The sequence below is a fragment of the Gobio gobio genome, assembly GCF_949357685.1.
Source record: "Gobio gobio genome assembly, chromosome: 1".
Taxonomy (NCBI): Eukaryota; Metazoa; Chordata; class Actinopteri; order Cypriniformes; family Gobionidae; genus Gobio; species Gobio gobio.
In genome coordinates, this window is record NC_137097.1 from 56,022,570 (window position 1) to 56,050,375 (window position 27,806).

At 39.3% G+C, this 27,806-nt stretch overlaps 2 protein-coding genes across 3 annotated transcripts in view; one reads left to right on the forward strand and one right to left on the reverse strand.

The window, feature by feature from the left end:
* Positions 1 to 27,806, forward strand: part of dus1l (dihydrouridine synthase 1-like) — a 658,813-nt gene that overhangs the window by 238,344 nt on the left and 392,663 nt on the right. The gene's annotated exons all lie outside the window — the stretch shown is intronic.
* Positions 6,839 to 9,959, reverse strand: dctn5 (dynactin 5). The gene is made up of 6 exons (XM_079836312.1): positions 9,820 to 9,959; positions 9,528 to 9,596; positions 9,321 to 9,439; positions 8,951 to 9,062; positions 8,771 to 8,873; positions 6,839 to 7,946 (listed from the first exon to the last, which is right to left on the reverse strand). The coding sequence occupies exons 1-6, from the start codon at positions 9,865 to 9,867 to the stop codon at positions 7,849 to 7,851; spliced, it is 549 nt and encodes a 182-aa protein (XP_079692438.1). The 5' UTR covers positions 9,868 to 9,959; the 3' UTR covers positions 6,839 to 7,848.

Consider the following 27,806-nt stretch of genomic DNA (forward strand, 5'->3'; position numbering starts at 1 on the left):
GCTGCCATAAGGCAGTTTTATAACTCCCTTGGCAGCAAGCGTACGCTGCAGCGAGAACGGCTGTGACGTAAGCGTGTTCTCGATATATCCAGCAGCCTGAGTTCGCTTGTCTACTCTAGCATTCTCTGTCCGCGGCCATTATCAGAGTGGTGGGAGATAGAGAAGAAGAAGAGTAGAAAGGAGGAAGAGTGAGGAGAGCTTAGGCTTGAGTTCACTCGTCTTCTGTTTGCGGCGCTTATCAGCACGGCAGAAGTATAACATTCTCTGTCCGCGGCCATTTTCAGAGCGGCGGGAGCGAGAAAGGAGGAAGAGTGAAGAGAGAAGAGCTCCGTATGTCCACGGCACCATTAGTGCGGTGGGGGTATAACATTCTCTTTCCGCGCCGCTATCAGCGTGGTGGAAGCGAGAGAAGAGGAGAGCTCCGTATGTCCGCGGCGCCATTAGCGTGGCGGGGTATAACATTCTCTGTCCGCGGCGCTTATCAGCGCGGCGGAAGCGAGAGAAGAGGAGAGCTCCGTATGTCCGCGGCTCTATTTAGCGCGGCGGAAGCATAACGTTCTCTGTCGGCGCTTCACTCACGCGGCGGACGCGAGAGAAGAGAGGGGAGAGCTAGTAAGCTCTTAGAAGTGGCGTTGCCAGTAACGCACACACACACATACACAGTATAAAGGATATTTTAAGGCCGGATGGCGCAGCTGGAACAGCAGGCGGCTGAAGGCGGAGACCAGGTTGGAATCCGGCGTCCTCAGGGCTGCAGGGAGTTCCGCTGGTAGCGCTTCGATGGTGGGCTTCAATCAATCCAGAGCTCAACGAGGTGAGTCGCTGAAGAAGAAATAATCTGACGAACCTGGCAAGACAGGTTTTATACCCTTGGCTATGCAAATTCTGCTGCCCCTTCTGGCGGGAATATTAGAGGGACCTGATTGGTCCTCCCACACAGCGGGCTCGCCATAGGTTCCTGCAGTTGCAGCGGCACAGCCAATCAGCACTCCTGCTGAGAGCTGTGCAGCTGCACTGCGTTTTACATGGTATTTTTAGGATAAAAATTTGCTTCAAATCTCGAGGAAAGGAAATATCCCCTAACGTTTAAGCTAAACGCAATACGAGAGTACTCTCGAAAGGGAACTTATTTTACGGATATTAATGACATATATATATCTCTGGATTTATTAAGTATATGTTTAATACATTTCAATTTTGCCATCTTTCATATTCAATACATTTTTTTTTTTGTTCAGAGGGGGTGTATTCATTTATGCTGTGCACTGTATGTGTATGTGTATGTGTATGTGTATGTGTATATATATATATATATATATATATATATATATATATATATATATATATATATATATATATATATATATATATATATATATATATATATATATATATATATATATATATATATATATATATATATATATATATATATATATATATACAACCCCAAATCAGAAAAAGTTGGGACAGTATGGAAAACGCAAATTAAAAAAAAAGAAGGGATTTCTAAATTTACTTTGACTTGTATTTCATTGCAGACAATATGAACACAAAATATTTAATGTTTTGTCTGGTCAACTTCATGTCATTTGTAAATATGCATCCTTTCCTGTCATTCAGACCTCCAACACATTTCAAAAAAGTTGGGACAGGAGCAATTTAGGGCTAGTAATGAGGTAAAATGGTTAAAAAATGCTGTGATTTGAAACAGGTGATGTCAACAGGTGATTGTAATTATGATTTGGTACAAAAGCAGCATCCAAGAAAGGTCTAATCCTTTAGGAGCAAAGATGGGCCGAGGATCGCCAGTTTGCCAACAAATACGTGAGAAAATTATTGAAATGTTTAAAAACAATGTTCCTCAAAGAAAATAGGAAGAAATTTGGATATTGCACATTCTACAGGGCATAACATAATTCAAAGATCCAAGCAATCTGGAGGAATTTCAGTGTGTAAAGTACAAGGGCGCAAGCCTAAGCTGAACAACCGTGATCTCCGATTCCTCAGGCGGCACTGCATCAAGAATCGTCATTCATCTATAAGCGATATCACCACATGGGCTCAGGACTACTTTGGCAAACCTTTGTCAAGTACCACAATACGTAGTTACATCCACAAATGCCAGTTAAAACTGTACTGTGCCAAATGAAGCCCTATGTTAACAGTGTCCAAAAGCGCCGTCGACTTCACTGGGCTCGGAGGCATCTGGGATGGACCATCACACAGTGGAAACGTGTACTGTGGTCAGATGAATCAGTATTTCAGGTATTTTTTGGGAGGAATGGACGCCGTGTGCTCCGGACCAAAGAAGAAAAGGATCATCCAGACTGACAGCAAAAAGTCCAAAAGCCAGGGTCTGTCATGGTATGGGGTTGTGTCAGTGCCCTTGGCAAAGGTAACTTGCACTTCTGTGAAGGCACCATTAATGCTGAAAAGTACATAGAGATTTTGGAGCATAATATGCTAATATCTTTTCCAGGGACGTCCATGCATATTTCAACAAGACATTGCAAAACCACATTCTGCACACATTACAAAGTCCTGGCTGCGGAGGAAGAGGGTACGGGTCTTTTACTGGCCTGCCTGTAGTCCCGACCTGTCTCCAATAGAGAATGTGTGGCGCATTTTGAAGCACAAAATGTGACAACGAAGACCCCGTACTGTTGCCCACCTTAAGACTTGTTTGCAGGAAGAATGGGACAAAATACAAAATTACACCTGAAACACTTCATCACTTGGTGTCTTCAGTCCCTAAACGTCTTTTAAGTGTTGTGAAAAGGAATGGCAACATTACAAAGTGGTAAATGCTTTACTGTCCCAACTTTTTTTGAAATGTGTTGCAGGTCTGAATGACAGGAAAGGATGCATATTTACAAATGACATGAAGTTGACCAGACAAAACATGAAATATTTTGTGTTCATATTGTCTGCAATGAAATACAAGTCAAAGTAAATTTAGAAATCACTTCTTCTTTTTTTTTTTTGCGTTTTCCCATACTGTCCCAACTTTTTCTGATATGGGGTTGTATATATATATATCGTCATCTTTCAGCCCTAAAACCTTTTTTTTTTTACAGTTTTTTTTGTCAGTGTTTATCCAATTATGCAGAATATATAGTGTATGATTTTACCTCAAATTTCAACATATTGACACAAAATGGTAACTGCAAATCCATGTTGGTTTAGTTGTAATACACATGGTTTAACGCTTTCCACACATGCCAGGGTGACGAAACTTAGTGTATTTACTGGATGCCATATCAACATTATTTAGAGAAAAAATTGCATCCAAATTAAAAAATCTTTGGAAGATATCATTGAGCATTTATTTAATCATTGCAAAAGTAAATTTCTTACTTGCGTTCATTTTTCATCTCTGTTTTTTTGTGTTTATTTAAAATAAGACAAATCTGATATTATTGTAATCTTATATCTGTTATTTAAGAGTTGAGATAGTTATTTAATGCTGATCTAACAGCAGAAGACACGAGCAAAGTTCCTTGATTATTACGCAGGAATGAGAGTATAGTTCCTAGCAGTGGTGGAGGAAGTACTGAATCTGTGACTTAAGTAAAAGTACAAATACCCAGAGATATATTTACTTTAGTAAAAGTAGAAGTACCACAATGACAACCCTACTTAAGTAAAAAAGTACCTGATTTTAAATGTATTTTAAGTATTAAGTACTTGCATAACAATTTATTCTCTTAATGTCTATTCTAAAAAATAAAAACATTATGGCCTGTGGCATTTAAATTAAGTTAGTTTTGGGTTAATGTAATTGTGCTTACAACATCTGTGGCCCAGTTTACATTCTGACTTACAATTCTGGTTATCAATCAGGGTGATATGCAGAGTTAAATATCATTATTCTGAAGCAATATTCTCACTATAGTGTTCAGTGAACAGCTTTGACGTATTTAAATCTGCATATTTATAATATTTTTACCTTTTTATAAAGGGCATTTTCCCCCTAATCTTATTAAATATAGGATATGCTTCAGCTTTCCTTTTATATTCTTACATTTTATCAATACATTAAATTAGAATAAGACAATATAGGGCTGTTACCAATCAAATTAAATGATTTACAAAATTACAACTTAATTAAATGATGTTATGAGATTGTTTTAAAAAAAATGTTTGAATACAAATAAGAAATGTTGGAAAGAATGTTTAAACATGAAACTAAACTGCCAGTAGGTGGCGGAAGGTATTAATGAGTGAATCATTGAGTCGATTCGTTCAAACGGCTGATTCGTTCAAGAATGAGGCAGTCGTTTATGAACAGGTCATTGAATCAACCGATTCATTCAAACACTGAATCATTCAGTAACGCTCTGTTGCTGCTTTGTTTGGAACTATTTTCGCTGCTGAAATAGAACAAAAACAGTCAATATATTGCATCTAAAATGTAAGTAACTTTTTGTTGATTAATTGTTTATGGAACTGTCAGTGTCATATGAAATCAGTGACACATTTTCAGTTGTGATGGCATTCAGGAAAACAGCACTCTTGGTCGTTTGATGGTTTTAACTGTATTATATGTTTTAAATATAAAAACTATAAAAACTCCACATTTTGAATCATTACTGCATTATGTGACTGAGTTTCTCTGTGTGAGCGGCGCTCCATTTCCATTTCTCCTCATGAGGCTGCGCGGGCCTCAACAGCGCAACCCGTCAGTTCATTCCAAGAGGACACGTGTTAATATCGAGCCCTGAAACTGATCAGAAAATGTAACGAAACGTAGAAATGTAGTAGAGTAGAAAGTATAATAATTGCTGCAAAATGTAACAAAGTAAAAGTAAAAAGTATGTACTATTGATTCTACTTAAGTAAAGTGCAGATACGTGAAAAATGTACTTAAGTAAAGTAACAAAGTATTTGTACTTTGTTACATTCCACCACTGGCTGTTAAGTTGGGCATTTTAACATGAGCCTAAATGAGATTCTGCTCTCTTCTGGAAACTGTCCCTAGTGGCCAGTCGATGAAGTGCAGTTTAAGTCACTTCCATATTGGCTTCAAGAGAAATTGAGGGTTGTGCTTCTGCTCTGTGTGACTGCGGATGAAAATTATCCTTCACAATAGATAATGCTTAATAATACAGTAAACTCTGTTTGAGAGCTGCATATGGCAATTCATATCTTCAATAAAATACCTGACCTGTTAAGTAATAAAAACGGCATCTCTGCATTGATTTTACAACATTTCAAATGTTTTACTAGAAACTCTTTTTTTAAATATCACTATTTAGTCTGCTTTATTAGGGCCCGATCACCGATGGTGTGAGGACCCTATTGTATTTGCTCAGCCTATTATTATTCTTCTCCCAAATGAATCGCATTTTTGAGGGCCTAAACATACTCGAAAACTCATGAAACTTTGCACACGTGTCAGAAGTGGCGAAAATCTACGTCTGATATGGGTTTCAGAATTAGGCTTGCAAAATGGCTCGATAGCGCCACCTACAAAATTTCAATTAAGCGCCATTCGTGCTATGTTTCACGTACGAGTATGACATTCGGTAGATACATGTAACAGCCCAATACCTACAAAAAAGTTTTTTTTATGCGAAATCTGCAAACCAACAGGTAGTGAGATATTTTGAATTTTCTTTGCAAAATTGTTGCAAATTTTCCCATTTCCAGACGTCGTACTTTAACGTACTCCTCCTAGAGATTTAATCAGATCAACATCATATTTGCACAGTCTAATCTAAAGGCCTTAGCAATGTTAAATTGCGAAGATCTTGAGTTTTCTTGGCCTTTCAATGTTTTGCCATGAAACAGGAAGTTGTTGTAACTCGGACATACAACTTCTGGGGCCTGTACCATGATGGTAGTTTAACAAACTCAGGGTTACAGGATTAGTTTCGATTAGTTACTATGGAGATGAACACAGCTAAAAGCCAAACCACTTTAATGGTACCTTAAACCCAGGATTGGCACAAACTAAGTTTAAACATATCTGGCTAGCCAGCTAAACCGGCTTCATGGTATAGGCCCCAGATCTGCCCCAAACTTCACATGTTTTATTAGAGTCCTGGCCTGAACACATCAACATGCCAATATTCAGTTACAGTCATAGCGCCACCTGCTGGGCAACTGGGAAGGCCATGTTTTACACTGTGATTAACTCCTCATTGAGATTTAACCAGAACAACATCATGTTTGGTCAGTCTAATCTTAGAGCCTTGATGATCTTAAATTGTAAAAATCTTGAGTTTTCCCTGAAGGGCGTGTCCGTGGCGACCTCAAAAAAATCTGATGTTTCGCCATGAAACAGGACATTGTTGTAACTCAGGCATACAATGTCCGATCTGCCCCAAACTTCACATGTTTGATAAGAGTCCTGACCTAAACACATCTACATGCCAATATTCAGTTAGTCATAGTGCCACCTGCTGGCAACGGCATGCTTTATACTATAATTCACTCCCAGAAACACTTTTAAATATGCCATGAAATCTCAAACATGCTAGAAACACATTAAATCTTGCAACACGTGGCTATGTGCTAATGTATGCGATTGTAACTCAGGCATACAATGCCCGATCTGCCCCAAACTTCACGTTTGATAATAGTCCTGACCTGAAGACATCTACATGGCAATATTCAGTTACAGTCAAAGCGCCACCTGCTGGCAGAAGGAAGTGTGGCACATTGAAGTGAGTTTGCCATATTTCTCCTATATTTACCCGCTTAAATGCATGTCGCCCACTATTCACTGTTTTCCTGAGGCCACCGCGTGGCGGTGCATGTGCGAGGGCCCTTTCATCGCTGCTAGCAGCTTTAATTTATGATAGATTTTTTTTTTTTATTCCTTTTTGTTGCAGTCTAGAAGGGGCCAAGGCTCACTGTTTTTTGCACTAGACAAACAGGCAAGTTATAACAAGCTACTGTATACAGGGATGAAAGGCCTTAAACTTCTGTCCTTCAATTGTTGTGAAGCATGTTTATAGAAATCCATTGCTTAAAATAGACTGAACGATCCCTACCTCAAGAACTGAAAGTGTAGCTTTGGAAAATTAAATTTAGTGCGTCTATCTACAGAGTATGTTTCTTGCATGTCATCATGTTACCATTTGTATGACTACAGTGGCAGTCATATTTACCGTTGTACAGTGGGTTTTCAAAATCCAGTCATTTCAATAGGAATCCATGTGATTGAGAATTTTGCGTGAGGGTGAAAGGTTTCAACATACAGATTATCTCAAAAGGTTCCTGCTTGATTTGAAAGTGATCTGTGTGAGCTCAGCTGTGCTTCATACATTGCCGACCGAAATTTCGCTAATGTGACTGCACTGTACTAAAGGAGTGTGTTGTTTGGTAAAAGCCCTCAAGACATGCTGTGACCACTTAAAAAGAGTCAGTATAGACGCTCTTTTCTTCTTTAAAAAAAAAAGAAGCATTTATTACCATCTGTAATCTGTCTTTGCACACAGAAAATGTTTAGTGTTGCAGAAATTGTACTATTCAATAAATAAAGGCCCTTCAGTCGAACAGCTAATCACGGTGTTGTGATGTTTCCCAGCCACGCAAAACGAGATACCTTGACAGAAATCTAAAAATACTGACATGAAAAGCAGGAGATATGTGGTGTTTGCGTATAATACACATATTCTTGAATTTTATATTCTATGTTAACATTGCCATGAACACAGCAAGGGATTTGTACTTCAAGTGGTCACAACTGTGAACAGAATTAATAGTAGCATTTCTTTGTCATTCAAGATTTACAATTGTGACCTAGAGCAAGGGAAGGCTGGGGAATATTAGTCCATATTAGTTCCTTTGGTCCCAGAATGAAAAAGTGAGCGAGACACAAACTGAAGTTCAGTCCTAGATCTGGCTGAGAGGGAGGAATTTCTGGTAGTAACTCTTGGTAACGTCGATCATCAGTTCCTGTGTACATTCAGGGAGTTCTCCTGAAAATAAACCTGAAATATAGAATAACAAAGCAGCTTACATTAAGCAAGTAATATTAATTCACTTCTAAAATTAATTGCTGGCATAATATAAATAAAACCCACTTCACTACATTACCAGATTATAATTAACCCTTGTGCATCCTTATGGACATTTTTGGCTTTTTCAGGGTATTTTTTTTTTTATAACTTCGCCTGTGGTAATGCTAACTGCATACTATTTTGGCACAGGTGTGTATTTTTATTGGAATTTTAACATTTCACCCCCATTTCCTTTTAAAAAAAAGGAAGGCTTCCTGTCAGCGCCTTTTGGACAAAAATGTCCCCATTGAAACTGCAATTTTTAATCGCATTGCCATTTAACTATAAAATGATGCAATCTTTATTAATAGGCTTTTATTCTGTTGGCAAGGCTTCACAATTTACATTTTTCCCCAGATGGTGCCATTTTTTCAAGTTTGTCTTATAAAGCAAATACTCACTTTATTCCGGTTTTCTGTTTATGCATATTATAAAGCCAGTTTGATAAATTATGCAGCTGTAACTGTGTGGGTGTTTTAAGTGTGGTGTGCTAAGTGTGGTGTGCATGTATGTGATAAAAAAATAAATAATGTGTGTGCTTGTAATATTTGAGAGAGTAAAACTCAACTGCAAATAGCTAATCCAACCGCTGTGTGACAAGGACATTTTTGTCCTCTATGGAGCTATGTGTAACTTTTTAATTATTGCACAAGGGTTAACAGGATCTATAAGTAATAACAAACCAAATTTATCCCATTCATAACAATTCTAAATAAATATATAATAAATAGCATAATATATCTGAAGGTGCCCACCTGGACAGCCAGAGAATACTGTAAATGGAGGAACCACTGTCTCTGGCGGAAGGACAGTGTTATCCAGTATCTTACAGCAGTCCTTCAAGACACAGCGTCGACCCTACAAAACAGGCTTTATCACTGCAAATGTCACACCCACAAAACAAATGAGAGGATACAGATGAGGGGGATACTTACGATCACACAATTTTTGCCAATGTGGACGTATGAGCCGATCTGAGCAGCGTTGACAACACAGTCCTCCTCAATGAACACATGGTCCCCAATATGCAAGGGGAAGAAAGCCACGCTAATGTACACAGAACAAACACAAGCAAGTTAATTAATTGTCAACATATTTTGTTGATCCTGGAACAACATTCCCGTCTGAAGTATCCCTACCCCTAAACCTAACAAGCACCTAACCCTGGTTGTAAGCCTAAACTTGACATAAACAGAAAACTTGTCCCTCAGATCTGATTGGATGATTGGAAGGGTGATCCAGGAACATGTTGCACTTGGTGAAATCGGGTTCTGCGTTCTACATTAAATCAGTAGCATTACTCACCCTTTGCTGAATTTCTTAAACGGTGGTCTGATCACACTACGACTTTTAATGACACAGTGGCGCCCGACTCTGACATTAGCAAGATCTCCTCTGATGATGCAGTCATTCATCACGATTGTCTAGGGAAGAAAAAAAACAGCTCATTTCAGAAAGTTAACACATTTTCTGGTGAAGATAACAGAACGAAACAGTGAGGGGGGACCTCACTTTTCCATTGAGGACGATGTTTTGACTGCCGCAAAGCACCGACTGTCTGCTGACTTTGTTGCCCGATGCCTAGAGAGATCAAATGTGAACGTTACCATCATAATAAACAACATGTGCAACTGATACAGATATTAACTTACTGGTAAGTTATGACAAACCAACACTTTATTTTGTGCTGGCTGTATCATCTTTATTCATTAAAAAACTAACGTTAGTCGGTCAGTTAATTCTGAATTTAATATTTGCAACCGCTTGATTCAGCTGGAGGATATTATCGACGTAATTAACATACCGTCTCGATGTATTCAGCCTTGTTGTATAATATTTCACTCAGCTCCATCTCTGCACAATTTTATTGTTTTGTTGACGAACCCCTCTGATGTCCAGCAGCTGTCAACCGCTCCCTCACTATTTCCGCTTCCGGTTAGTACCAAGACGCCACTTCTAGCATAGGTATATATACATAGATACCTCACTAGATGGCTGTTTCATCCGCCATATTGGAACGCTCAAAGCCGGTTGAGAACGCTCGAGGGCTTTTGGACTGAGCGTCTGCAACCGTAGTTAAACCAACGCATGTATGATTATACACATCTGCAATATATTTCAGCAGATGAGTTGGCTAAACTAACACAATACAACAAGCAAAAGCTGATCATACGTAATGTTGTGGCATCATTGATTCTTACTGTGAGTGACGACACGCTGACCGTTCCAAGATGGCGTGTCTGGAATGGGTTTCTATGTATACGTATCTATGATTTGTAGAACATCGTACCAATGGAAATGTTTTAAATTGACTTTTTTGTAAATATAGAATAATCTTAACGGGAAAATTAAATATGTAATATGTATTATTTACTATGCAAATAATCTTTAAAAATCATCGAACCAGATATATTCTATTTATGCTGGTTCAATGATTTTTAAAGATTATAAATGCTGGTTTCTTTTATCTGCGTTTCCGCTTTTTTTTTAAAAAAAAAAGATTTGTAAATAAATGTGTATGCGTTTTATGCTTTCAAAATGGATCGCACATTACTTATTTTACATGCCAACCGTATTTGACCGCATGATGGCGCAGCTGTTTTGTTTCACAGTTTCGAGAGAGGTCTGTGCTCGTGGGCTCGACTCCCACCCACGTGCTTGAATAGCTTCATTAGCAGTACGGACATCAAAATGATTAGCCTATCAAAATGATGTGAACGTTTACAATGCAAAAGTTTGTGTAGTATGCTATGCTAATTATAGCCTACCTGCAATAAAAAAGGCTATTTGCACAATGAATTTAGCTTGCACTTTAGACCAGTTGAATGTTTTAAATCTTGAATTGAATTGCCATTTTCAATGTTTATTTTTATCACATAATAAATGCTCTGCTCAGCAGTATTTCTTTTTACTCTTGGGCCTGTGGGAATAGCCTCCTGAACAGGCTACATACAGCCCACTCACTCACCTAGACTGAAATCTGCTCAAGCAAATGCAGTGTTGTGTAAGACAGTCCTGTAATCCCTCGCTGACCACATCTGTCAGCTTGAAATTCTCTTATAGTTATACAATATTAACACCACAGATCAGTTATCACAATGTCACAGCAAAAGTCACTTTAACTTTGTATTGATTATAGTCATTAGATTGTACACATAGCTATTAATTGTGTGTCCCCATAACTAACACCACCAAAACACTCCCTCTCCCTCGGCCTATTGGCCTTTGTGGATCTTTAACAGAAGCAGTTTACTAAAAATCTATTCTTATTAGATCAGGCAGAGAAAAGTGTTGTTGATTGGCTGCTGGCGTCTGTGTGGGAGGATTTGTCTCACCCATTTGAGTTATCAATAGATTCATATCAGGGAAACATATCCAGCATTTGAACTCAAGAAACTGTTTATGTTTCCAAGCCCTGAGGAGGAGACTTTATCTCCTTGTATATCTGCTGAAGTGTTTGTTTTGATATTCACATAAGCAAGACTTTCCCTCTTTTCATCACCTAATGTGGTATTTTTTTCTGTCTTGTCCAGAGACGACTGCCTCTACACTGTTTGTCGGGGTTCTTTAAATAACAAACTATTTTCATACTTTTCTGAATGCATTAGCAGTGAAGTTCTCAGCAGCTGAGCTAAAAATAGCCCAGGGGTCATAGTGTCTAAAGAATGTGCTTTTGTGTGTGTGTGTTCTTGTATATATGGTTTATGAGGACACAAATGTGTATAATGACATGGGTAGTATTACAACATAAACATTGTTTATGTGGACACTTCGTGGGTCCTCATAAACCAAGTGGCTTAACATACTAAACTGTGTTGTTGTTGTTTTTATTCAAAAATGCAGAAAGTTTTGTGTGATGGGTAGGTTTAGTGTAGGAGGATAGAATATACATTTTAAAAATCTATGGAAAACATCTATGCAAAGTCCCTATAAAACATGGAAACCGTGTGCGCGCGCGCGCGTGTGTGTGTGTGTGTGTGTGTGTGTGTGTGTGTGTGTGTGTGTGTGTGTGTGTGTGTGTGTGTGTGTGTGTGTGTGTGTGTGTGTGTGTGTGTGTGTGTGTGTGTGTGTGTGTGTGTGTGTGTGTGTGTGTGTGTGTGTGTGCGTGTGTGTACAGTAAGATATGTGGAGTCTTGCCATCATCATATAGTCATCACTGCAGCGGCCAGGGTTTCATGAGGGCTTTATATAATACAGCCTCCATGTCTGTGGGCGATGGACACGCTATCTGTTGAGAAGAGCCAGTGGAGCCAAAGTCAGGACTGTATCGAGTGTGTCGAGATAATTTGTTCTGCCTGTGTTTAAAGAGAAATGGAAAACTGGAGGCAGTGTTAGCATGACTTCTATCTTTCTGTCCTTTAATTGCTATTTCTTTCTCTCCTGTTTCGGAGTGTGTAGGTTTGTCTCTGTTGAGCTGTTATTATGTAATGCTTCCAGGGAAAATGCTATCTAATGCCGTCCTCTCGCAACTGGATCATATGTAGGCATATAATTACTTTGGTATAATGCCAGTTGATATGGGTGGCTGGCATGACATAGGCCTACTCTATGCAGTACATTTATTTGATTGAAAATAAAGTGTAAAAGTAATACTGTGAAATATTATTTAAAAAAAAACCATTATAAATGATTATGGGCAAAGCTGAATTTTCAGCATCATTATGCCAGTCCTCAGTGTCACATGATCCTTCAGAAAAAAATGAAGAATGATTTAGAAACATTTCTTATTATTATAAATGTTGAAAACAGTTGTGCAGCTTAATTTTTTTTTTCGTGTGAATATCATGACAGTTCTCAGGATTCTTTGATTAATAGAAAAAACTGCATTTACATGAAATAGAAGTCTTTTGTAACATTATAAATGTCTGTACTGTCACTCTTGATTAATTTCATCTGTCCTTTAGCTCAGACATGACTTTTGAGCTCATCTCCTGATATATATGTTTCATTGTTCAACTTCACATATAAAATAAATCTTTGTTTGTGTACAAATGGATGTTTTAGTGAAAAAATCAACTAATCTGATTAATCTATTTTTAAAACCTATGACTAAAACAGAGGTTAGCCGTGAATAAAGAGATTTTGTCTGAAAAAGAGAGATAGATGGATAGAATGACGATATACTGGATATTCTGAACAGACAGTTATTTGGTCAATTTTGTGGTAAAAGGAAATGAAATGCAGGTGTCCGATTTATTTATTTATTTATGGTTCAAAATGTTTCATTTGATATGATGGTGTGTTTTTAATTTTCATTTTTAAATGTCAACTACCCATATACAATATTTCACCTATATGTAACACAAATTCTATTAATAAAGCACTAAGAAAATGACCATGACCCTGATATAAAAAGCCCAGTTCTTAATGATAAATCACCTAATAGACCTTGCAGCAATAACATGATTAAGTTCATGTTCTTCATCCATAGCAATTAATAGCATCGACATTGCAAAAAACATTCCCCTTAAGGGCCTTGTTCACACATAATACAAGATCAAGTTGTCTGTCTAGACATTATAATGCCGTTCTAACTTCAGCACCTCTGTGTTTTCATTAGCCATGTCTGTCTATTTTAGCATTCCTATAGTATTTGCAACATCAGACATCAAAATACTGAATTAATTACCCTGCTGAAAAATCCAGCATTTCTGGTCACCATGGGTTGATGGTTTGCTGGTCACCAGCATGGGATGCTGGTTGCTAGTTGTAGTTTGCTGTTCCTCTGCATGGGATGCTGGTTGCTGGTTTGCTGGATCCCCGCATGGGTTCCTGGTTTGCTGGTCACCAGAGGAGAACTGGCACCCGACTGAGCCTGGTTTTTCCCAAGGTTTATTTTTCTTCATTATGCCACCTGATGGAGTTTTGGTTCCTTGCCACTGTCACCTTTGACTTGGCTTGCTCAGTTGGGGACACTACATTTTCAACTAAATATCCAAATAAATGTAATTACTAAACTAAATTAAATACATCAACTAAATAACTGATCTGCCCACATTGTCACTGTATGATAGTTGAAATCAGCTAGATGACATCTCCGTTTTCTCCAGAGCGGCTGTACAGCTGAATAAAATTCTGTTGCATTATTTTCCTGTTTAACATTGTGAAGCTGCTTTGAAACAATCTGCATTGTTGTCCTGCATCATCGATAAACAAACTGCAGTTAGTCCAAAACGCAGCTGCTAGAGTGCTTACTAGGTCAAGAAAATATGATCATATAACACCAATTTTATCATCCCTACACTGGTTACCTATTAAGTTCCGTATCAATTACAAAGTATTGCTACTGACCTATAAAGCCCTAAATGGGTTAGCTCCAGTGTATTTAACTGATCTTTTATCGCCCTACAATCCATCGCGCTCTTTAAGATCACTAAACTCGAGGCTTCTGGTCATTCCTAGGATATCTAAGTCCACTAAAGGAGGGAGGGCTTTTTCACATTTAGCTCCTAAACTCTGGAATAGTCTTCCGGATATTGTTCGAGGTTCAGACACGCTGTCCCAGTTTAAAACTAGATTAAAGACGCATCTCTTTAGCCAAGCATTCACATTATAATTAAGTTTTATACTACAGTTAAATCGCACCAACAGCATTAATATTCTGAACAGCAGCTATGCTAATTATTTCCCATCTGCTTTTCTGTTGTTATCTCGGGACACTAGTCCCGAGGTAACTAGTTCGTCAGCTCCAGTTTGTATCCAGCCTCTGATGGAGACTTCAGATGCCCCGACACCTGTGATGAGACGACTCGACGCCTGTGAAGAGACGACTCAACGCCAGCGTTGTTATGGCCTAAAATAATACATGATTGATTAACTTATCCTAACATTTTTTCTTTAACATTCTCTTTTCTAACATTTTTCAATGTACATTTATGAAATGCACTTTCTGTGAAGCTGCTTTGAAACAATGTGTATTGTGAAAAGCGCTATACAAATAAATTTGAATTGAATTGAATTGAATTGTAAAAAGCGCTATATAAATAAAGTTGACTTGACTTGACTTGACCAGCATGGGATGCTGGTTGCTGGTTTACTGGATCCCAGCATGGCTTGCTGGTTTGCTGGTCAACAGCATGGGTTGCTGGTTTGCTGGATCCCATCATGGAATGCCGGTTGCTGGTTTGCTGGTCCCCTCCATGGGATGCTGGTTTGCTGGATCCCAGCATGGGTTGCTGCTTGCTGGTTTGCTGGATTCCAGCTTGGAATTCTGGTTGCTACTAAGTAATTATAAGAGAAGGGTATTTTTCATTGCCACAGAAAAACAATTCTTCCTTAGGATTTACGGCGCTTAGAGCGTGTAACAAAATCGATAATTTAAGTGACCATTTATTTGCAGGCAGGGAGTTAGAACCAAATACGATTGTGCACAAGTTTTATTAACTAAATCACGAACACATAACTAATCTAACAAAAATACATATACACAAGCACACATGCATAGGGTAGAATGGAAAGTGAAAGTGACTGAAAAACAGAGGAATGAAGCTATGGAAAAAGAGTCTAACACCTGGGAGAACCATCAGTTATGACAGCAAGCTCGTTTATTTGAACAAAGGGGTTCACAGCTTTAACTGAACAGCCATTTTGTATATCGTACGTTACTTGCATTTGCATGAGCGGTTGAAGAGGGTCCAGATATCCAGTCGCAGAAGAAAGTCTTGATAGTTCGGTCCAATGGTGTTGAATTTGTAATCGATTTCTTCTGTGTTGACTGAAGAAGATATGATGAACTTGCTGGTTAGTTCGCCTCAACCAGCGATGGTCGAGGAAGCTGCACATGGCTCGAGGAGTGTGTAGGCCTGCCAGCCTGGCTGGCTTGGCCAGGTGGGAGCCAGCAGATGCAGCGTGTCGGTCGTAGGTGCCAGAGAGAAGGCGGATATGTGCGTCTCTCTTTAAAGTCTGGGAAAGGTCACACCACTCTGGGTTGACTTGATCAATGAGAAAGGCCAAATCTTCCAAGCGGGAAGATTCGTCTGTTGGAGATTTTATGGCTCTTTGTTTCAAGCGTGCTCATTTGCATGTACAGCTGGATTGATTTCCGATGAAGAAACTATTAAAGATTCTTGTAATACTAATATGTTTTGTAGCTATCGACACATCATATACACGATCATTTAAATCTTCAAAGTACAAATTTATAGAGACCAAACATGGTATAGGTGAGGTTACATTGACCGTTGGTTCTATCATGGAATACGCATAAAACAAAAATACCATACGGAAAACACAACAAAAGTATTAATCATAATGTCCTGGGGTGCATGTTCATTTATAGATCAATTTGTCTATAAATTAATGCAGGAAAGTCTGTTCTAAGGGCCATGGAGCTTTCCTATGGCGTTCCTCCTCACATTCTTTCAAGCAATAAACTATCTTATCAGTTGGTATCCATGGTAACTGAGGCCCTTCTTGCTCTTCAAATCTGTGGTATTTTGGAGGAATGGTTATAAAGATCCCAGAGTGAGTTTTAAAGATTATTTGTTAAATATAACAAATAATTGTGTCTGATTTGTCTCAGTCGTTACACCTGTATGGGATGCTGGTTTGCTGGATCCCAGCATGGGTCGCTGGTTTACTGGTCACCAGCATGGGATGCTGGTTGCTGGTTTGCTGGATCCCAGCATTGGAATCCTGGTTGCTGGTTTGCTGGTCATCAGCACGGGATGCTGGTTGCTGGATCCCAGCATGGGCTGCTGTTTGCTGGTTTGCTGGTCCCATGCATGGGATGCTGGTTGCTGGTTTGCTGGATCCCAGCATGGGGTGCTGCTTGCTGGTTTGCTGGTCACCAGTATGGGATGCTGGTTGCTTGTTTGCCGGATTTCAGCATGGAATGCTGGTTGCTGGTTTGCTGGTCCCCTAATGGGATGCTGGTTGCTGGTTTGCTGGATCCCAGCATGGATTGTTGGTTTACTGGTTTGCTGGATTTCAGCATGGAATGCTGGTTGCTGGTTTGCTTTGCTGGTCCCCGGTATGGGATGCTGGATGCTGGTTTGCTGGTCCCCTGCATGGGATGCTGGTTGCTGGTTTGCTGGATCCCAGCATGGGTCGCTGGTTTACTGGTTTGCTGGATTTCAGCATGGGGTGCTGTTTGCTGGTTTTCTGGTCACCAGTATGGAATGCTGGTTGCTGGTTTGCTGGTCCCTTGCGATGGATGCTGGTTTGCTGGTCCCCTGCATGGGATGCTGGTTGCTGGTTTGCTGGATCCCAGCATGGGGTGCTGTTTGCTGGTTTTCTGGTCACCAGTATGGAATGCTGGTTGCTGGTTTGCTGGTCCCTTGCGTGGGATGCTGGTTGTTGGTTTGCTGGATCCCAGCATGGAATGCTACGTGCTGGTTTGCTGGTCCTCTGCATGTGATGCTGGTTGCTGGTTTGCTGGATCCCAGCATGGAATGCTGGTTGCTGGTTTGCTGGTCCCCTGCGTGGGATGCTGGTTGCTGGTTTGCTGGATCCCAGCATAGAATGCTGGTTGCTGGTTTGCTGGTCCTCTGCATGTGATGCTGGTTGCTGGTTTGCTGGATCCCAGCATGGAATGCTGGTTGCTGGTCCCCTGTGTGGGATGCTGGTTGCTGGTTTGCTGGATCCCAGCATAGAATGCTGGTTGCTGGTTTGCTGGTCCCCTGCATGGGGTGCTGCTTGGTGGTTTGGAATCCATGCTGGTTTTCTGCTGGATTTTTCAGCTGGATATGAATCAGATTCAATCATGAAAATACAAAACAGAGGGGATAATTATATGAAATATGCTTTTGTGTCTGAAAAACAATGGACACCTTTGAGGTTTCACCAGCACTGTGAGTCCTGTCCTTGCTTTGGTGCTCCGCAGTGAGGTGACCTGATTTTGCAGGCATTGAGGGAGAGGCCTTTCTCTGTGGAGGTTAAGACAGCCCATCTGAGTCAGACTCATACCTCAACTGCATCGATAAGAACCATCACACGTACCGTCCTTTTCCTGCTTTTTACATCAGCTTAAAGGAAGATGTATGCTCATAATTTAACGGAATCCGATTTATGTTAGAGGTGGAACAAACTTTTATATAGCACTGACAGGATAAATATCTGGCCCTTATACAAGTATAGACCTTGATGACATTGACAAAATGAAACAACTCTTTTAAAATGTTTTAACAATTGTAAATGACAGTTCATGAAGACATATTTTTATGTCTAAAACAGCATTACAGAAATAGAACATTGGTTTTCAAACTGACCCCCAGAGGACCACAAATGTTGTTATATCTGTTGACATAGGACGGTTTGGAAAATGGATGGATGGATCTATTGTATTGTTTTTTTAACTAAATCTTCTTTTGCGAAAGTATGTATTTTATTTGATCAATAATAAGAAGAAGAAGAAAAAAAAAATGTGTTGTTGTTGTTGTTTAAAAATGTGAAAAAATCCCAAAAAATTAATCCCATTCGATATCTGAGAAGTGCAGGCAATTTTGTCTGATTCATAAAATGTTACTAAGAATTACATAATGCAAGCACTATAATCCATATTCTAGATTTGGGAGGTGATTTGTGGTAATGAGGAAGTGCTGGCTGCAGGTATTAGTCGAAACGTAGTGTGATGTGCCTAAACAGAGTTATAACATTTCAAATCAGCCCTGTGCCATAACAATGTTACCCTTATGCCACCTCGAGAGTGGCTTAAGTCAACAATCACAAACAGGTAATACCCTTGTAGGAGTTTAAGGATGAAACACACTTTATGCTTGATGCTACTAATGACGGCATCAGAGTTCTGCATGTCTTTGACGTAGGTCACCTGTCAGTCTGGGGATGTCCCTCCTAGAGCAGGCCTGATTTGGTGACATCTGGCTGGAGTGTCACGTTGACAGCTGTGTCTCGGTGCCAAGCGTGTGCTAGTGGCAGGTGTATCCTGCCAAAAGGACTCATACAGACACACACTCAGTCTCTGGACAGTGGACCTGGGGAGAACGCTAAGGTCACTTCTCTCCGTCTCTCTCTCTCTCCATCGGCCAACGGCACAATGCAGGGCTCTTTTCTCCAGGCCCGCTGCGAAGAGCCAATCATGACCACAGATTGGGGTCTTCCTCTGATCATCGCTCTTCTGCTGCTGGGGCTCCTCTACGCATTCCTCTACCTGCCTGCTATCACGCAAAGAGCCCTGCTGGAACAGGCCCTCACCAACCAGAGCGCCAACGTGGACTTCCTTCCTAAAGAGGACTGAGCAGAAGTTTGCGTTCGTCCATTTAGGATTGACAGAACTGTTCATCATGTCCTTCTATGCAAGTAACCTGAACCTTGAAACCTGTGAAGCAGCATTTCTTTATCAGATGACGACAATGATGTTAAGACACAAATGGGCCCCAGCGTTTCTTTTGAGTTTTTTGTTTTATGCACAAGATTAAGACACCAAGAATAGCTCCTGCTCTGGAGATGTGAATGGTGAATCATGTTTTATCACAGTTGGAGGAGGAAGATGAGGATTGTGCAGCTCTGAGATTTCTCGCCACATAGGACAGCCTTGTGTTTCCAGTCCAGCCCGAGGGAGAGGAATTAGTCATTCAGAAGTCATCATTGCAGCTTATCGTGTCAGCCAGAAAGAATCGCTACGATATTAGAGCTTGTAAATATTCTGTTTAAAATCCCTGTTCAATCAAACCAGCACAGAGCTCGAGGAAGGTGGGTGCCTTTGGATGTAAACCAGTAAAAAAGAGAAAGTAATTGTAATTGTTGTAATATGTTGTATTATTAAAAAAAAATTTGTTGGTGAAAATATTCAGTCTAAGAGACCTTGCTTTCAGGTTGTAACAATTTATGTGTAACGTAATTTATGTGCCCTTTTTACCACCAAATGTAGATGAATTTCATACTGCAAATTGCAATTTATTTGAACAAGGGGGAATTTGTGAATGCTTCAAAGCAAGATCTTATTTATACAATATTTAAAGTAATACAGTTCTAATTGTATTATGTCATCTAATGATGCGTTTTATTAATAGAATTAGTTGGTTCATCTTTCATCGTTAAACTGAATCAGATATGTTCAGGGAACAGGACGATGGAGGGCAGACTTCTACTTTGTTGAAAAAATGCAACCTTCACTGTGATGTAACAGCTCATGCAGCCAGCATGCATGTGTGGCTATAAGTATAAGTGTGTGTGATAGAGAGACAGGGAACACCATATAGAGCTTATATCATGCATCAAATTATTTACTTGGAATAGCCTTTTTTAAAAATAAAAAAAATAGTGATTTTGAGAACTATGTTGCTTTTAGTTATGTGCAATTAAAAGAATAAAAAAGTAGAATAGACAAATATGCAATTTTTTATTTAATGTACTTTATTTAATTTCATATTCCCCAAATTTGCATTTAATATAGGCCTATATATACACATTATTTTAAAATTAAATAGTTAATTATTTAAACTAGTACACAATCAATTTAATACATGGATTTGAATACTTAAGATTCTTAGTAAATAGCCTCCAGTAATAATTGCTTATCCTCTAAAGTGCTCAAGACATTATGGGAGCAAGGCTTCGGTGGATTTCTGGCATCATGGTGCTTTTATATAGCGAGGTAAGCTGATTTAATCAACAGCCTTCAATGAAAAAGGAGATCTATTTTGTTTTATTGTATTTGGCGGGAGTGCCCCATCATCAGATTAGTGCTTAATCTCTTACTGTCTTTGACGCCGTCAGTGGATGTTGGGTGTCACGTAGAATCTCACTTGTTTGTGTAAAAACCAGCCTGGACCAAGCCTGGAACGACATTATGCATCATCTTTATGCCATAGTGTCTAACTCTAAGTAAAAGGAATTGATTTATCTGAGTTGCTTGAATGCAAAAAAAGACTATTTATTATTCATTGATCATTTTCGTAACCGTCCAAGCTCTGAATTACAAAAGCCATAAAGACTACAAAAATGGCGGCCATCACCATTGACGCCAAATGTGATTCTCGTGTGTCTCATCATGGCCAAACGTCTTTGACGTCAACGTCGCCATCATTTGGGAGCTACAGAACAGGGTAAGATTGTCATAAAATAACGACTTAAAATAAATAATGGTGTTTTGTTACAAAATAAACAAAAAAGTGGCCAAGATAACCTTTAAAAAAAATCACCTTTTGAACTATCCATTTTTAATACTCTCACACATTTCAAATGAATACATAAGACTGTTGTCTGTGTGTACTACTGTAGCAGCAACCCCATTCTCAATAGGGAGTGATTTATAGGACGCTGCATCCACCTGTCATGTAAAAAGGGTTAATACACAGTCGCCCATGGTACCATTTGAACAGATATAATGCTTTTTGAGCTGGGCTGTGGAGCTTTATTTGCTAAATGACTGTTAAATCTAAATCTGGTGATTTTAGGAGTGGGGAGGTGGGGAAGCGGGTGGGCTCAACTAGGCTTATGCAGAAAAGATGCCCTAAATGTGTGTTCATGTGGGTTAATGCTCGAAGACAGAGCCATTAAAGTTTTACCACGACAGCAATGTTTTATTGAGCAGCTTCTTCTGGACTGGGATATGCCAAAAGTCGAAGCATAGATCTTGCCGCAAATGCAGACCTCTTTATTTGTTTGTGTGAAAAAATAACTTTTCTGTGACATGGACTATCAGAACTCTCTTTCTATACAGTATTACAGCTCAATTTATAAATTATTTGGTTCTTTTATATTCAATCCATTTATACATAACATTATATTATATATTATATTAGGTTTGTGTTTTTACAATTAACTAAAAGCCAATTAAAAAAGTAGTTCAACCTAAAATGATTCATCATTTATCATCAATGTTGTCCAAGCATGTATGACTTTCTTTAATGAAAGTAAGCCCTGTTCCCCATCCACTTTCACACTGGACATTCTGCTAAATATCTTCTTTTGTTTTCTACAGAATTAATAAATTCTTACGGGTTTGGAACGACATGAGGGTGAGTAAATGATGACCGCATTTTTTATTTTAGGATGAGCCATTGGTTTTAAGTGTTTGCTATTGTAGCAAAAAATAAAAATGGTCATGTAGTGTTGATGGGCATTCTTTGATGGCACAGAAGGAACTCTATCTCACTGTGCATCATTCAATCTCTATGGCAGGGTTCCAGTTTCATAAGAGTGCTCCAGCGTGTGCAACCTCATGGGATGAAGCAAAAGGATGCTGCACTGGAGGAGAGAGTGAGCCGATTGCATGATAGACCTACCCTGCTCTCTATAGCAGGGACCTCCCAGACCCACCCTCCCCCTTCCAGAGCCAAATGGAAAGAGAAGGTCTGGTTATTTCTGTGATGTCTGTCCATGAATTGTTAATGCCTTTGAATTGGCTGACTGCGCTTTGCTGAGCCTGAGCTGGTTAATTAGTCCTAAGGGACGGAGCAAGAGAGAACAAAACTGACAAAGAAAAGTGGCATCATCTACTCTGAGATTATGCAGAGTGGATCTCCACCAGGTTGGATGAGGAAAGAAATCTATGTATCTGATGTTATAACTCTCATCCAGTGTCAGAAAGCAACTTTTACATCAAAGGGAAACATTTGACCACTGTTTCTATGAATGAAACTGGAATTGTAATTAATATGTATTGATATTGTTTATATATGAAATGATTAGTATTTAAGTAATGTTTATATATTTAAAAGATTAGTTCACTTCAAAATGAAAATTTCCGGATAATTTACTCAAACCAAGATGTTCATGTCTTTCTTTCTTCAGTCGAAAAGAAATTAAGTTTTTCGAGGAAAACAAACCTGGATTTTTCTCCACATAATGGACTTCTATGGCAACCAACAGGTTGAAGGTCCAAACAATGCAGATTCAAAGAGCTTCAGAGGCTCTGCACGATCCCAGCCAAGGAATTGGGTCTTATCTAGCGAAACCATAGATCATTTTCTAAAAATAATTATATATATAAATATACTTTTTAACATCAAGCACAACTTCTGTGTTGTTATTCTTCACTGTGTTTGACGTCATCAGGTTGGAAAGGTCACGCCTGTGACGTATGTGGAAGGACTGACCCAGTGTAAAAACAAACGTGCAAAGACTAAATCAAACGCCTTTACAAAAATAAAGGTAAAACAACGATGTCGGACAATTTTAAAGTTGGAGGAGAATGTGAGATCGAGTTTTTCTGCACTGGGTCGGTACTTCCACCTACATCACGCGTGACCTTTCCGACATGATGACGTCATACGCAATGAAGAAGAACAACACAGAAGTTGTGCTTGATGTTAAAAAGTATATAAATGTTTTTTTTTTAGAAAATGGCCGAGGGTTTTGCTAGAAAAGACCCTATTCCTCAGCTGGGATTGTGCAGAGCCCTCTGAAGCCCTTGGACGCCCTTTGAAACTGCATTGATTTGGACCGTCAACATTTTGGTTGCAATTGAAGTCCATTATGTGAAGAAAAATCCTGGAATGTTTTCCTCAAAAAACGTAATTTCTTTTCGACTGAAGAAAGAAAGACATGAACATCTTGGATGAGATGGGGGTGAGTAAATGATCAGGAAATTTTCATTTTGAAGTGAACTAATCCTTTAATGAATTAATCAATTTAATTACACATTAAATTAATCAAAAGTGACAGTACAGATTGATACCTGTTCTTTTGAACTTTCTGTTCATCACAGAATCCTGAAAAAATGTATCATGGTTTCCACAGAAATATTAAGAAGCAGCACAACTATTTTCAATAATAATAATAATAATAAAAAATAGCAAATCATCATATTAGAATGATTTCTAATGTGACTAAAGAATGGAGTAATGGTGCTGAAAATTCAGCTTTGACATCATAAAAATAAATCAAATTTCAAGATATATTAGAATAGAAAAGAGTTATTTTAAATTGTAATAATATTTCACAATATTACTGTTTACTGTATTTTTGATCTAATTAATGCAGCCTTGATGAGCATAAGAGACTTCTTTTAAAAACATTGAAAAACCTTTTAACGGGACTGTTTATATACTATTTTAAATACTAATTTTGCTCCACTTATGGGGTCATTCCCCCCTTTAAATGTGTGATCCAGCTCTAATCTGATGCTTTGCGTAATTCTGTAAAAAGGTTTTTTTTGCACTGCGGGTGTTATTTTCTAAAGTGTGCATTCAAAAAAGTGCCCACTAAATATTTTATTTCAGCTGTGCATTGCTTGAGTCTGCATGATATTTCTTCTTAGATTTATTAATAATCCATAACCATTTCTATGCTCTACTTTGCTACATTTTCAACCCAACCTTAAAAAAAACCTTTAAAAAAAGTACTTTGCAAGAGAACGACGTAGAAACAAAGAATGCAACCTCATTATCTCACCATAAGCATTGGTACACTGGCAAATCTCCAACTGTTGCAAGCACACGGGAGAGCACTATAAAAGGAAGACTGTGGTCTTAAAGCATGCACCCTGTGTTTCTTCTTTTGGAATAATTCTAGAATCTTGTCGTCTCTCGGTCAGTGCGTTGCCATGGAATTCCCTGAGTGCCGCTCCCTCTCCCTATGTCACACAGTAAGTTAGAGTGAGTCAGTATTTTTCCACAGTAAGACATACAGCATATACAGCTGCCATCAGTCTTAGCAGGCACACACATGATGTGCACAGTTTGGAATGTCCCGTGGACTGTGCACCATACTTAAAATGTTGATCTTGGCCAAAATATTCTCTCTGAATTTCAAGAAAACGCATATTTTGGGTCCCCAGAAATTGCACTTTTCAGAATCTGTGAGTTCAGCTATTAATATTTACGGTAACGTTTGATGATTTTACCTCTATCTCAGCTGCTGATGATGTTGTGGATGACTTCGTCCCAGACCTATTCCCCATAAGGCACTGCTGCTTCCACACCACATGGTCTGCTAACAAAGCACCAGAGATTAAAGAGCTGTCAGCTCGGGGCTTTAATCTCCTAAAGAGGGTCCGCTGGGGCACACAGGCACGTCACAGCACATACTTCCTGTCACTGCCTGTTGTCTGAAGGAGGGATGGCAGTGACAGCATTTATGCACGACTTAGAAGGTGAGGCGAAATGAAGGATAATGCTTTTTTTTTTTTTCTTTTTGCAAAAGACTTTTCTTAGGCAAGATGGGAGTTTGATTGGGTTGTCTGAGAGATAGTGGGAGTGGCCATGTAACACAGAGTAGAATAAGAAGCATTCAGTCCCTCTTGGGCAGTTCAGCCAGATCGTTGTGCAAACACAGCAGGCCCACTGGGGTTAACTCAGCCATGTAATGACACCACAGTGGAATAATGGGCAGCCGTGCTCAAGTTTGTTTTTGTTTGCCTTGTAAAATGGCTGATTCTGAATTGTGAGGACACGTACCTTGGGGAAGGAACCTCTCACTCAAGTTCAGTGTGCATAAGATCAGACCGCCATTCGCAGCATTACAACCATACATCTCCCACATTTGCACATGTACCATGTAAGTGGGCCAAAGATCACAATCCCAACACACATTTCCACTCATTCAATTTACACTCAGCCAGCTCCAATTAGCCCAGGGCGCGGAACAGAAGAGTTTTGAGGGGAGAGGGAAAAAATGGGTGTCTCCAGAATCTTGGCACTGTCCTCATTTGAGGAAATGAAGCATGGCCTCGGCTTGACCTGTCTCCCCTGGCTCTCAGGCAAATGGAGTGAGACGTGCAGGTGTTTGACAGCGCTAAAGTCTACGTGTATATAAGAGTGCAACTGACAGAACTGGATCAGCTGCCTTTGCCAGGGGACAAGAGCCACGCTGCTGTGACAGAAATGGCTCATAAATGGCCACACACTGCATGCTACTTAACATATACTGTATTAAGTCTTAAGAAGCCTACTTGCTCATTGCTGCGGTCCATCTCTCAACCCCAATACCAGAATGAACGATTCAGGCCCTTGATGCCATTAAATGTCTCTGTACAAACCCAATATACGCCTCCACGTCAATGGTACCTTCACACATATGCAAGTCACCCATGCCATTTATTTGCACTGATGCACCCCCACCATGGCAGATGTTTGCTTTTGCACCTGTCACTGATGAAAATCTATGGTCCCTTTCGTCTTTCCCAAAAACAAGCAGAAACGTGGACTCATCTGACCACAACACACATTTCCACTGTCTTTTGGACCATCTGAGATGAGCTCGGGCCCAGAGAATTCGCCAGCCTTGCAGCCTTTCTCCTCGCGTAACAGAGATTCAAGTGGGATTTCTTGATGAAGCGGCAGACTGTGTTAAGTGACAACAGTTTTCCAGAGAACTCCCGAGTCCATGTGGCTGTATTTAACTGAGTAGCATGATGGTTTCTGCAATGCCATCGGAGGGCTCGAAGGTCCTGCACATTCAACAGAGGTTGCCTGCCTTTTCCTAGCCTGGCTCCGCCCTCCTACGTCTTCCGCACAATGTTCATTTTCCTTCAGTACTCCGTCTGGGATTGCAGTATATTCTCTGATTTTCTCCAGTCAAATTTTAACCGGTCTAATCCGCGAACAGAGGGAGTGGCTGAGAACGATGCCGTTGATGTCGTGCGCTAGTATGAGATGACATGTGTCACGACCAAACGTTAGCGATTGGTTATGGCAGATCCAGAGTGGCTCTGGGCAGATCCAATAGTTTTAAACTTCAACAGAGTACCCGCCTTCAAGGAAGTAAACGCAAATGAAATGTACGAGAATCTGGTAAGACCAGGCTAGCCTTTTCCTACACAGACTGTGATTTCTCTTGATTCCCTGAATCTTTTCACAATATTATGTATGGTAGTTGGTGAAAGACCTAAATACTTTGCAATCTTGCATTGAGAAATGTGATTTTTGAATTGTTTGAAATTTGGCACAAAGTGGTGAGCCATTATGACTTATCTTTGTTTGCAAAGATTGAGATGCTCCTTTTTTACCCATTCACGATATACCTCAACTAATTCACCTGCTGATTGTGGACTGTTTCAAAACAGTTTAACTTGGATATTCTATAGTCTTTTCACTTTTATTTAGCCTCAGACCCAACTTTATGGGAGTGTGTTGCAGCCATCAAAATCAAAATTTGGCCAGTGAAAACATTGGAATTTCTTTGTATTTTTGTCGGTTAAATAAAGGTTCAAGAGAATCAGCAAATCACAGATTCTTGATTTGATTACATTTTACAAAATGTCCCAACTTTTCTGGATTTGGGTTGTGGTACCAGATGTGGTACACTCTAAAAAAAAAAAGGTTCTATATTGCACCAAAAATGGTTCTTGGCTCGTAATCATAGGGGAACCTTTTTTAGTGCTATATAGCACCAATTTTGGTTCTTCAGCGGTTCTTCAGAGGTTCTTCAGCGGTTCTTCAGAGGTTCTTCACCGGTTCTTTGACTAAGGTGCTATATAGCACCTCTGAAGAACCGCTGAAGAACCACTGAAGCACCAAAATTGGTGCTATATAGCACTAAAAAAGGTTCCCCTATGATTACGAGCCTTTTTTTTTAGAGTGTACCTGAAAATCTGGTTAATGATAGAGCAGCTGGCATTACCTATTGTATAGACTCAATGTAGTAAATGAGCCGGTGACATTTATATATATTTTTCCTTACATTTCCTTATTTGTTTTACTTTTTTGACAATTTTATTAATTTATTAAAAAGCATTAAAACTGCAGTTCATACATACATTTAAAAAGGGAGAGTGCCACAACTGCCCTGATACCATAAAGAAGAAAAAAGCTTCATTACAAGAATAAAAGTCTTAACAACCTTATCAAATACAGTATTTTTGCATAAACACTTCCCTATATTAAATACATTTGTAAAAAAAAAAATGGGGATATGTAAATATATATATATATTAAAACATATATAATA

Excerpts from the sequence above, each read along its gene's own strand:
- dctn5 (XM_079836312.1), bottom strand. The coding sequence starts at position 9,867 with ATGGAGCTGAGTGAAATATTATACAACAAGGCTGAATACATCGAGACG. Across the intron at positions 9,597-9,819 it reads AGGCTGAATACATCGAGACG|GCATCGGGCAACAAAGTCAG; the intron begins GTATGTTAATTA and ends TGATCTCTCTAG. Across the intron at positions 7,947-8,770 it reads AGTATTCTCTGGCTGTCCAG|GTTTATTTTCAGGAGAACTC; the intron begins GTGGGCACCTTC and ends TCTATATTTCAG.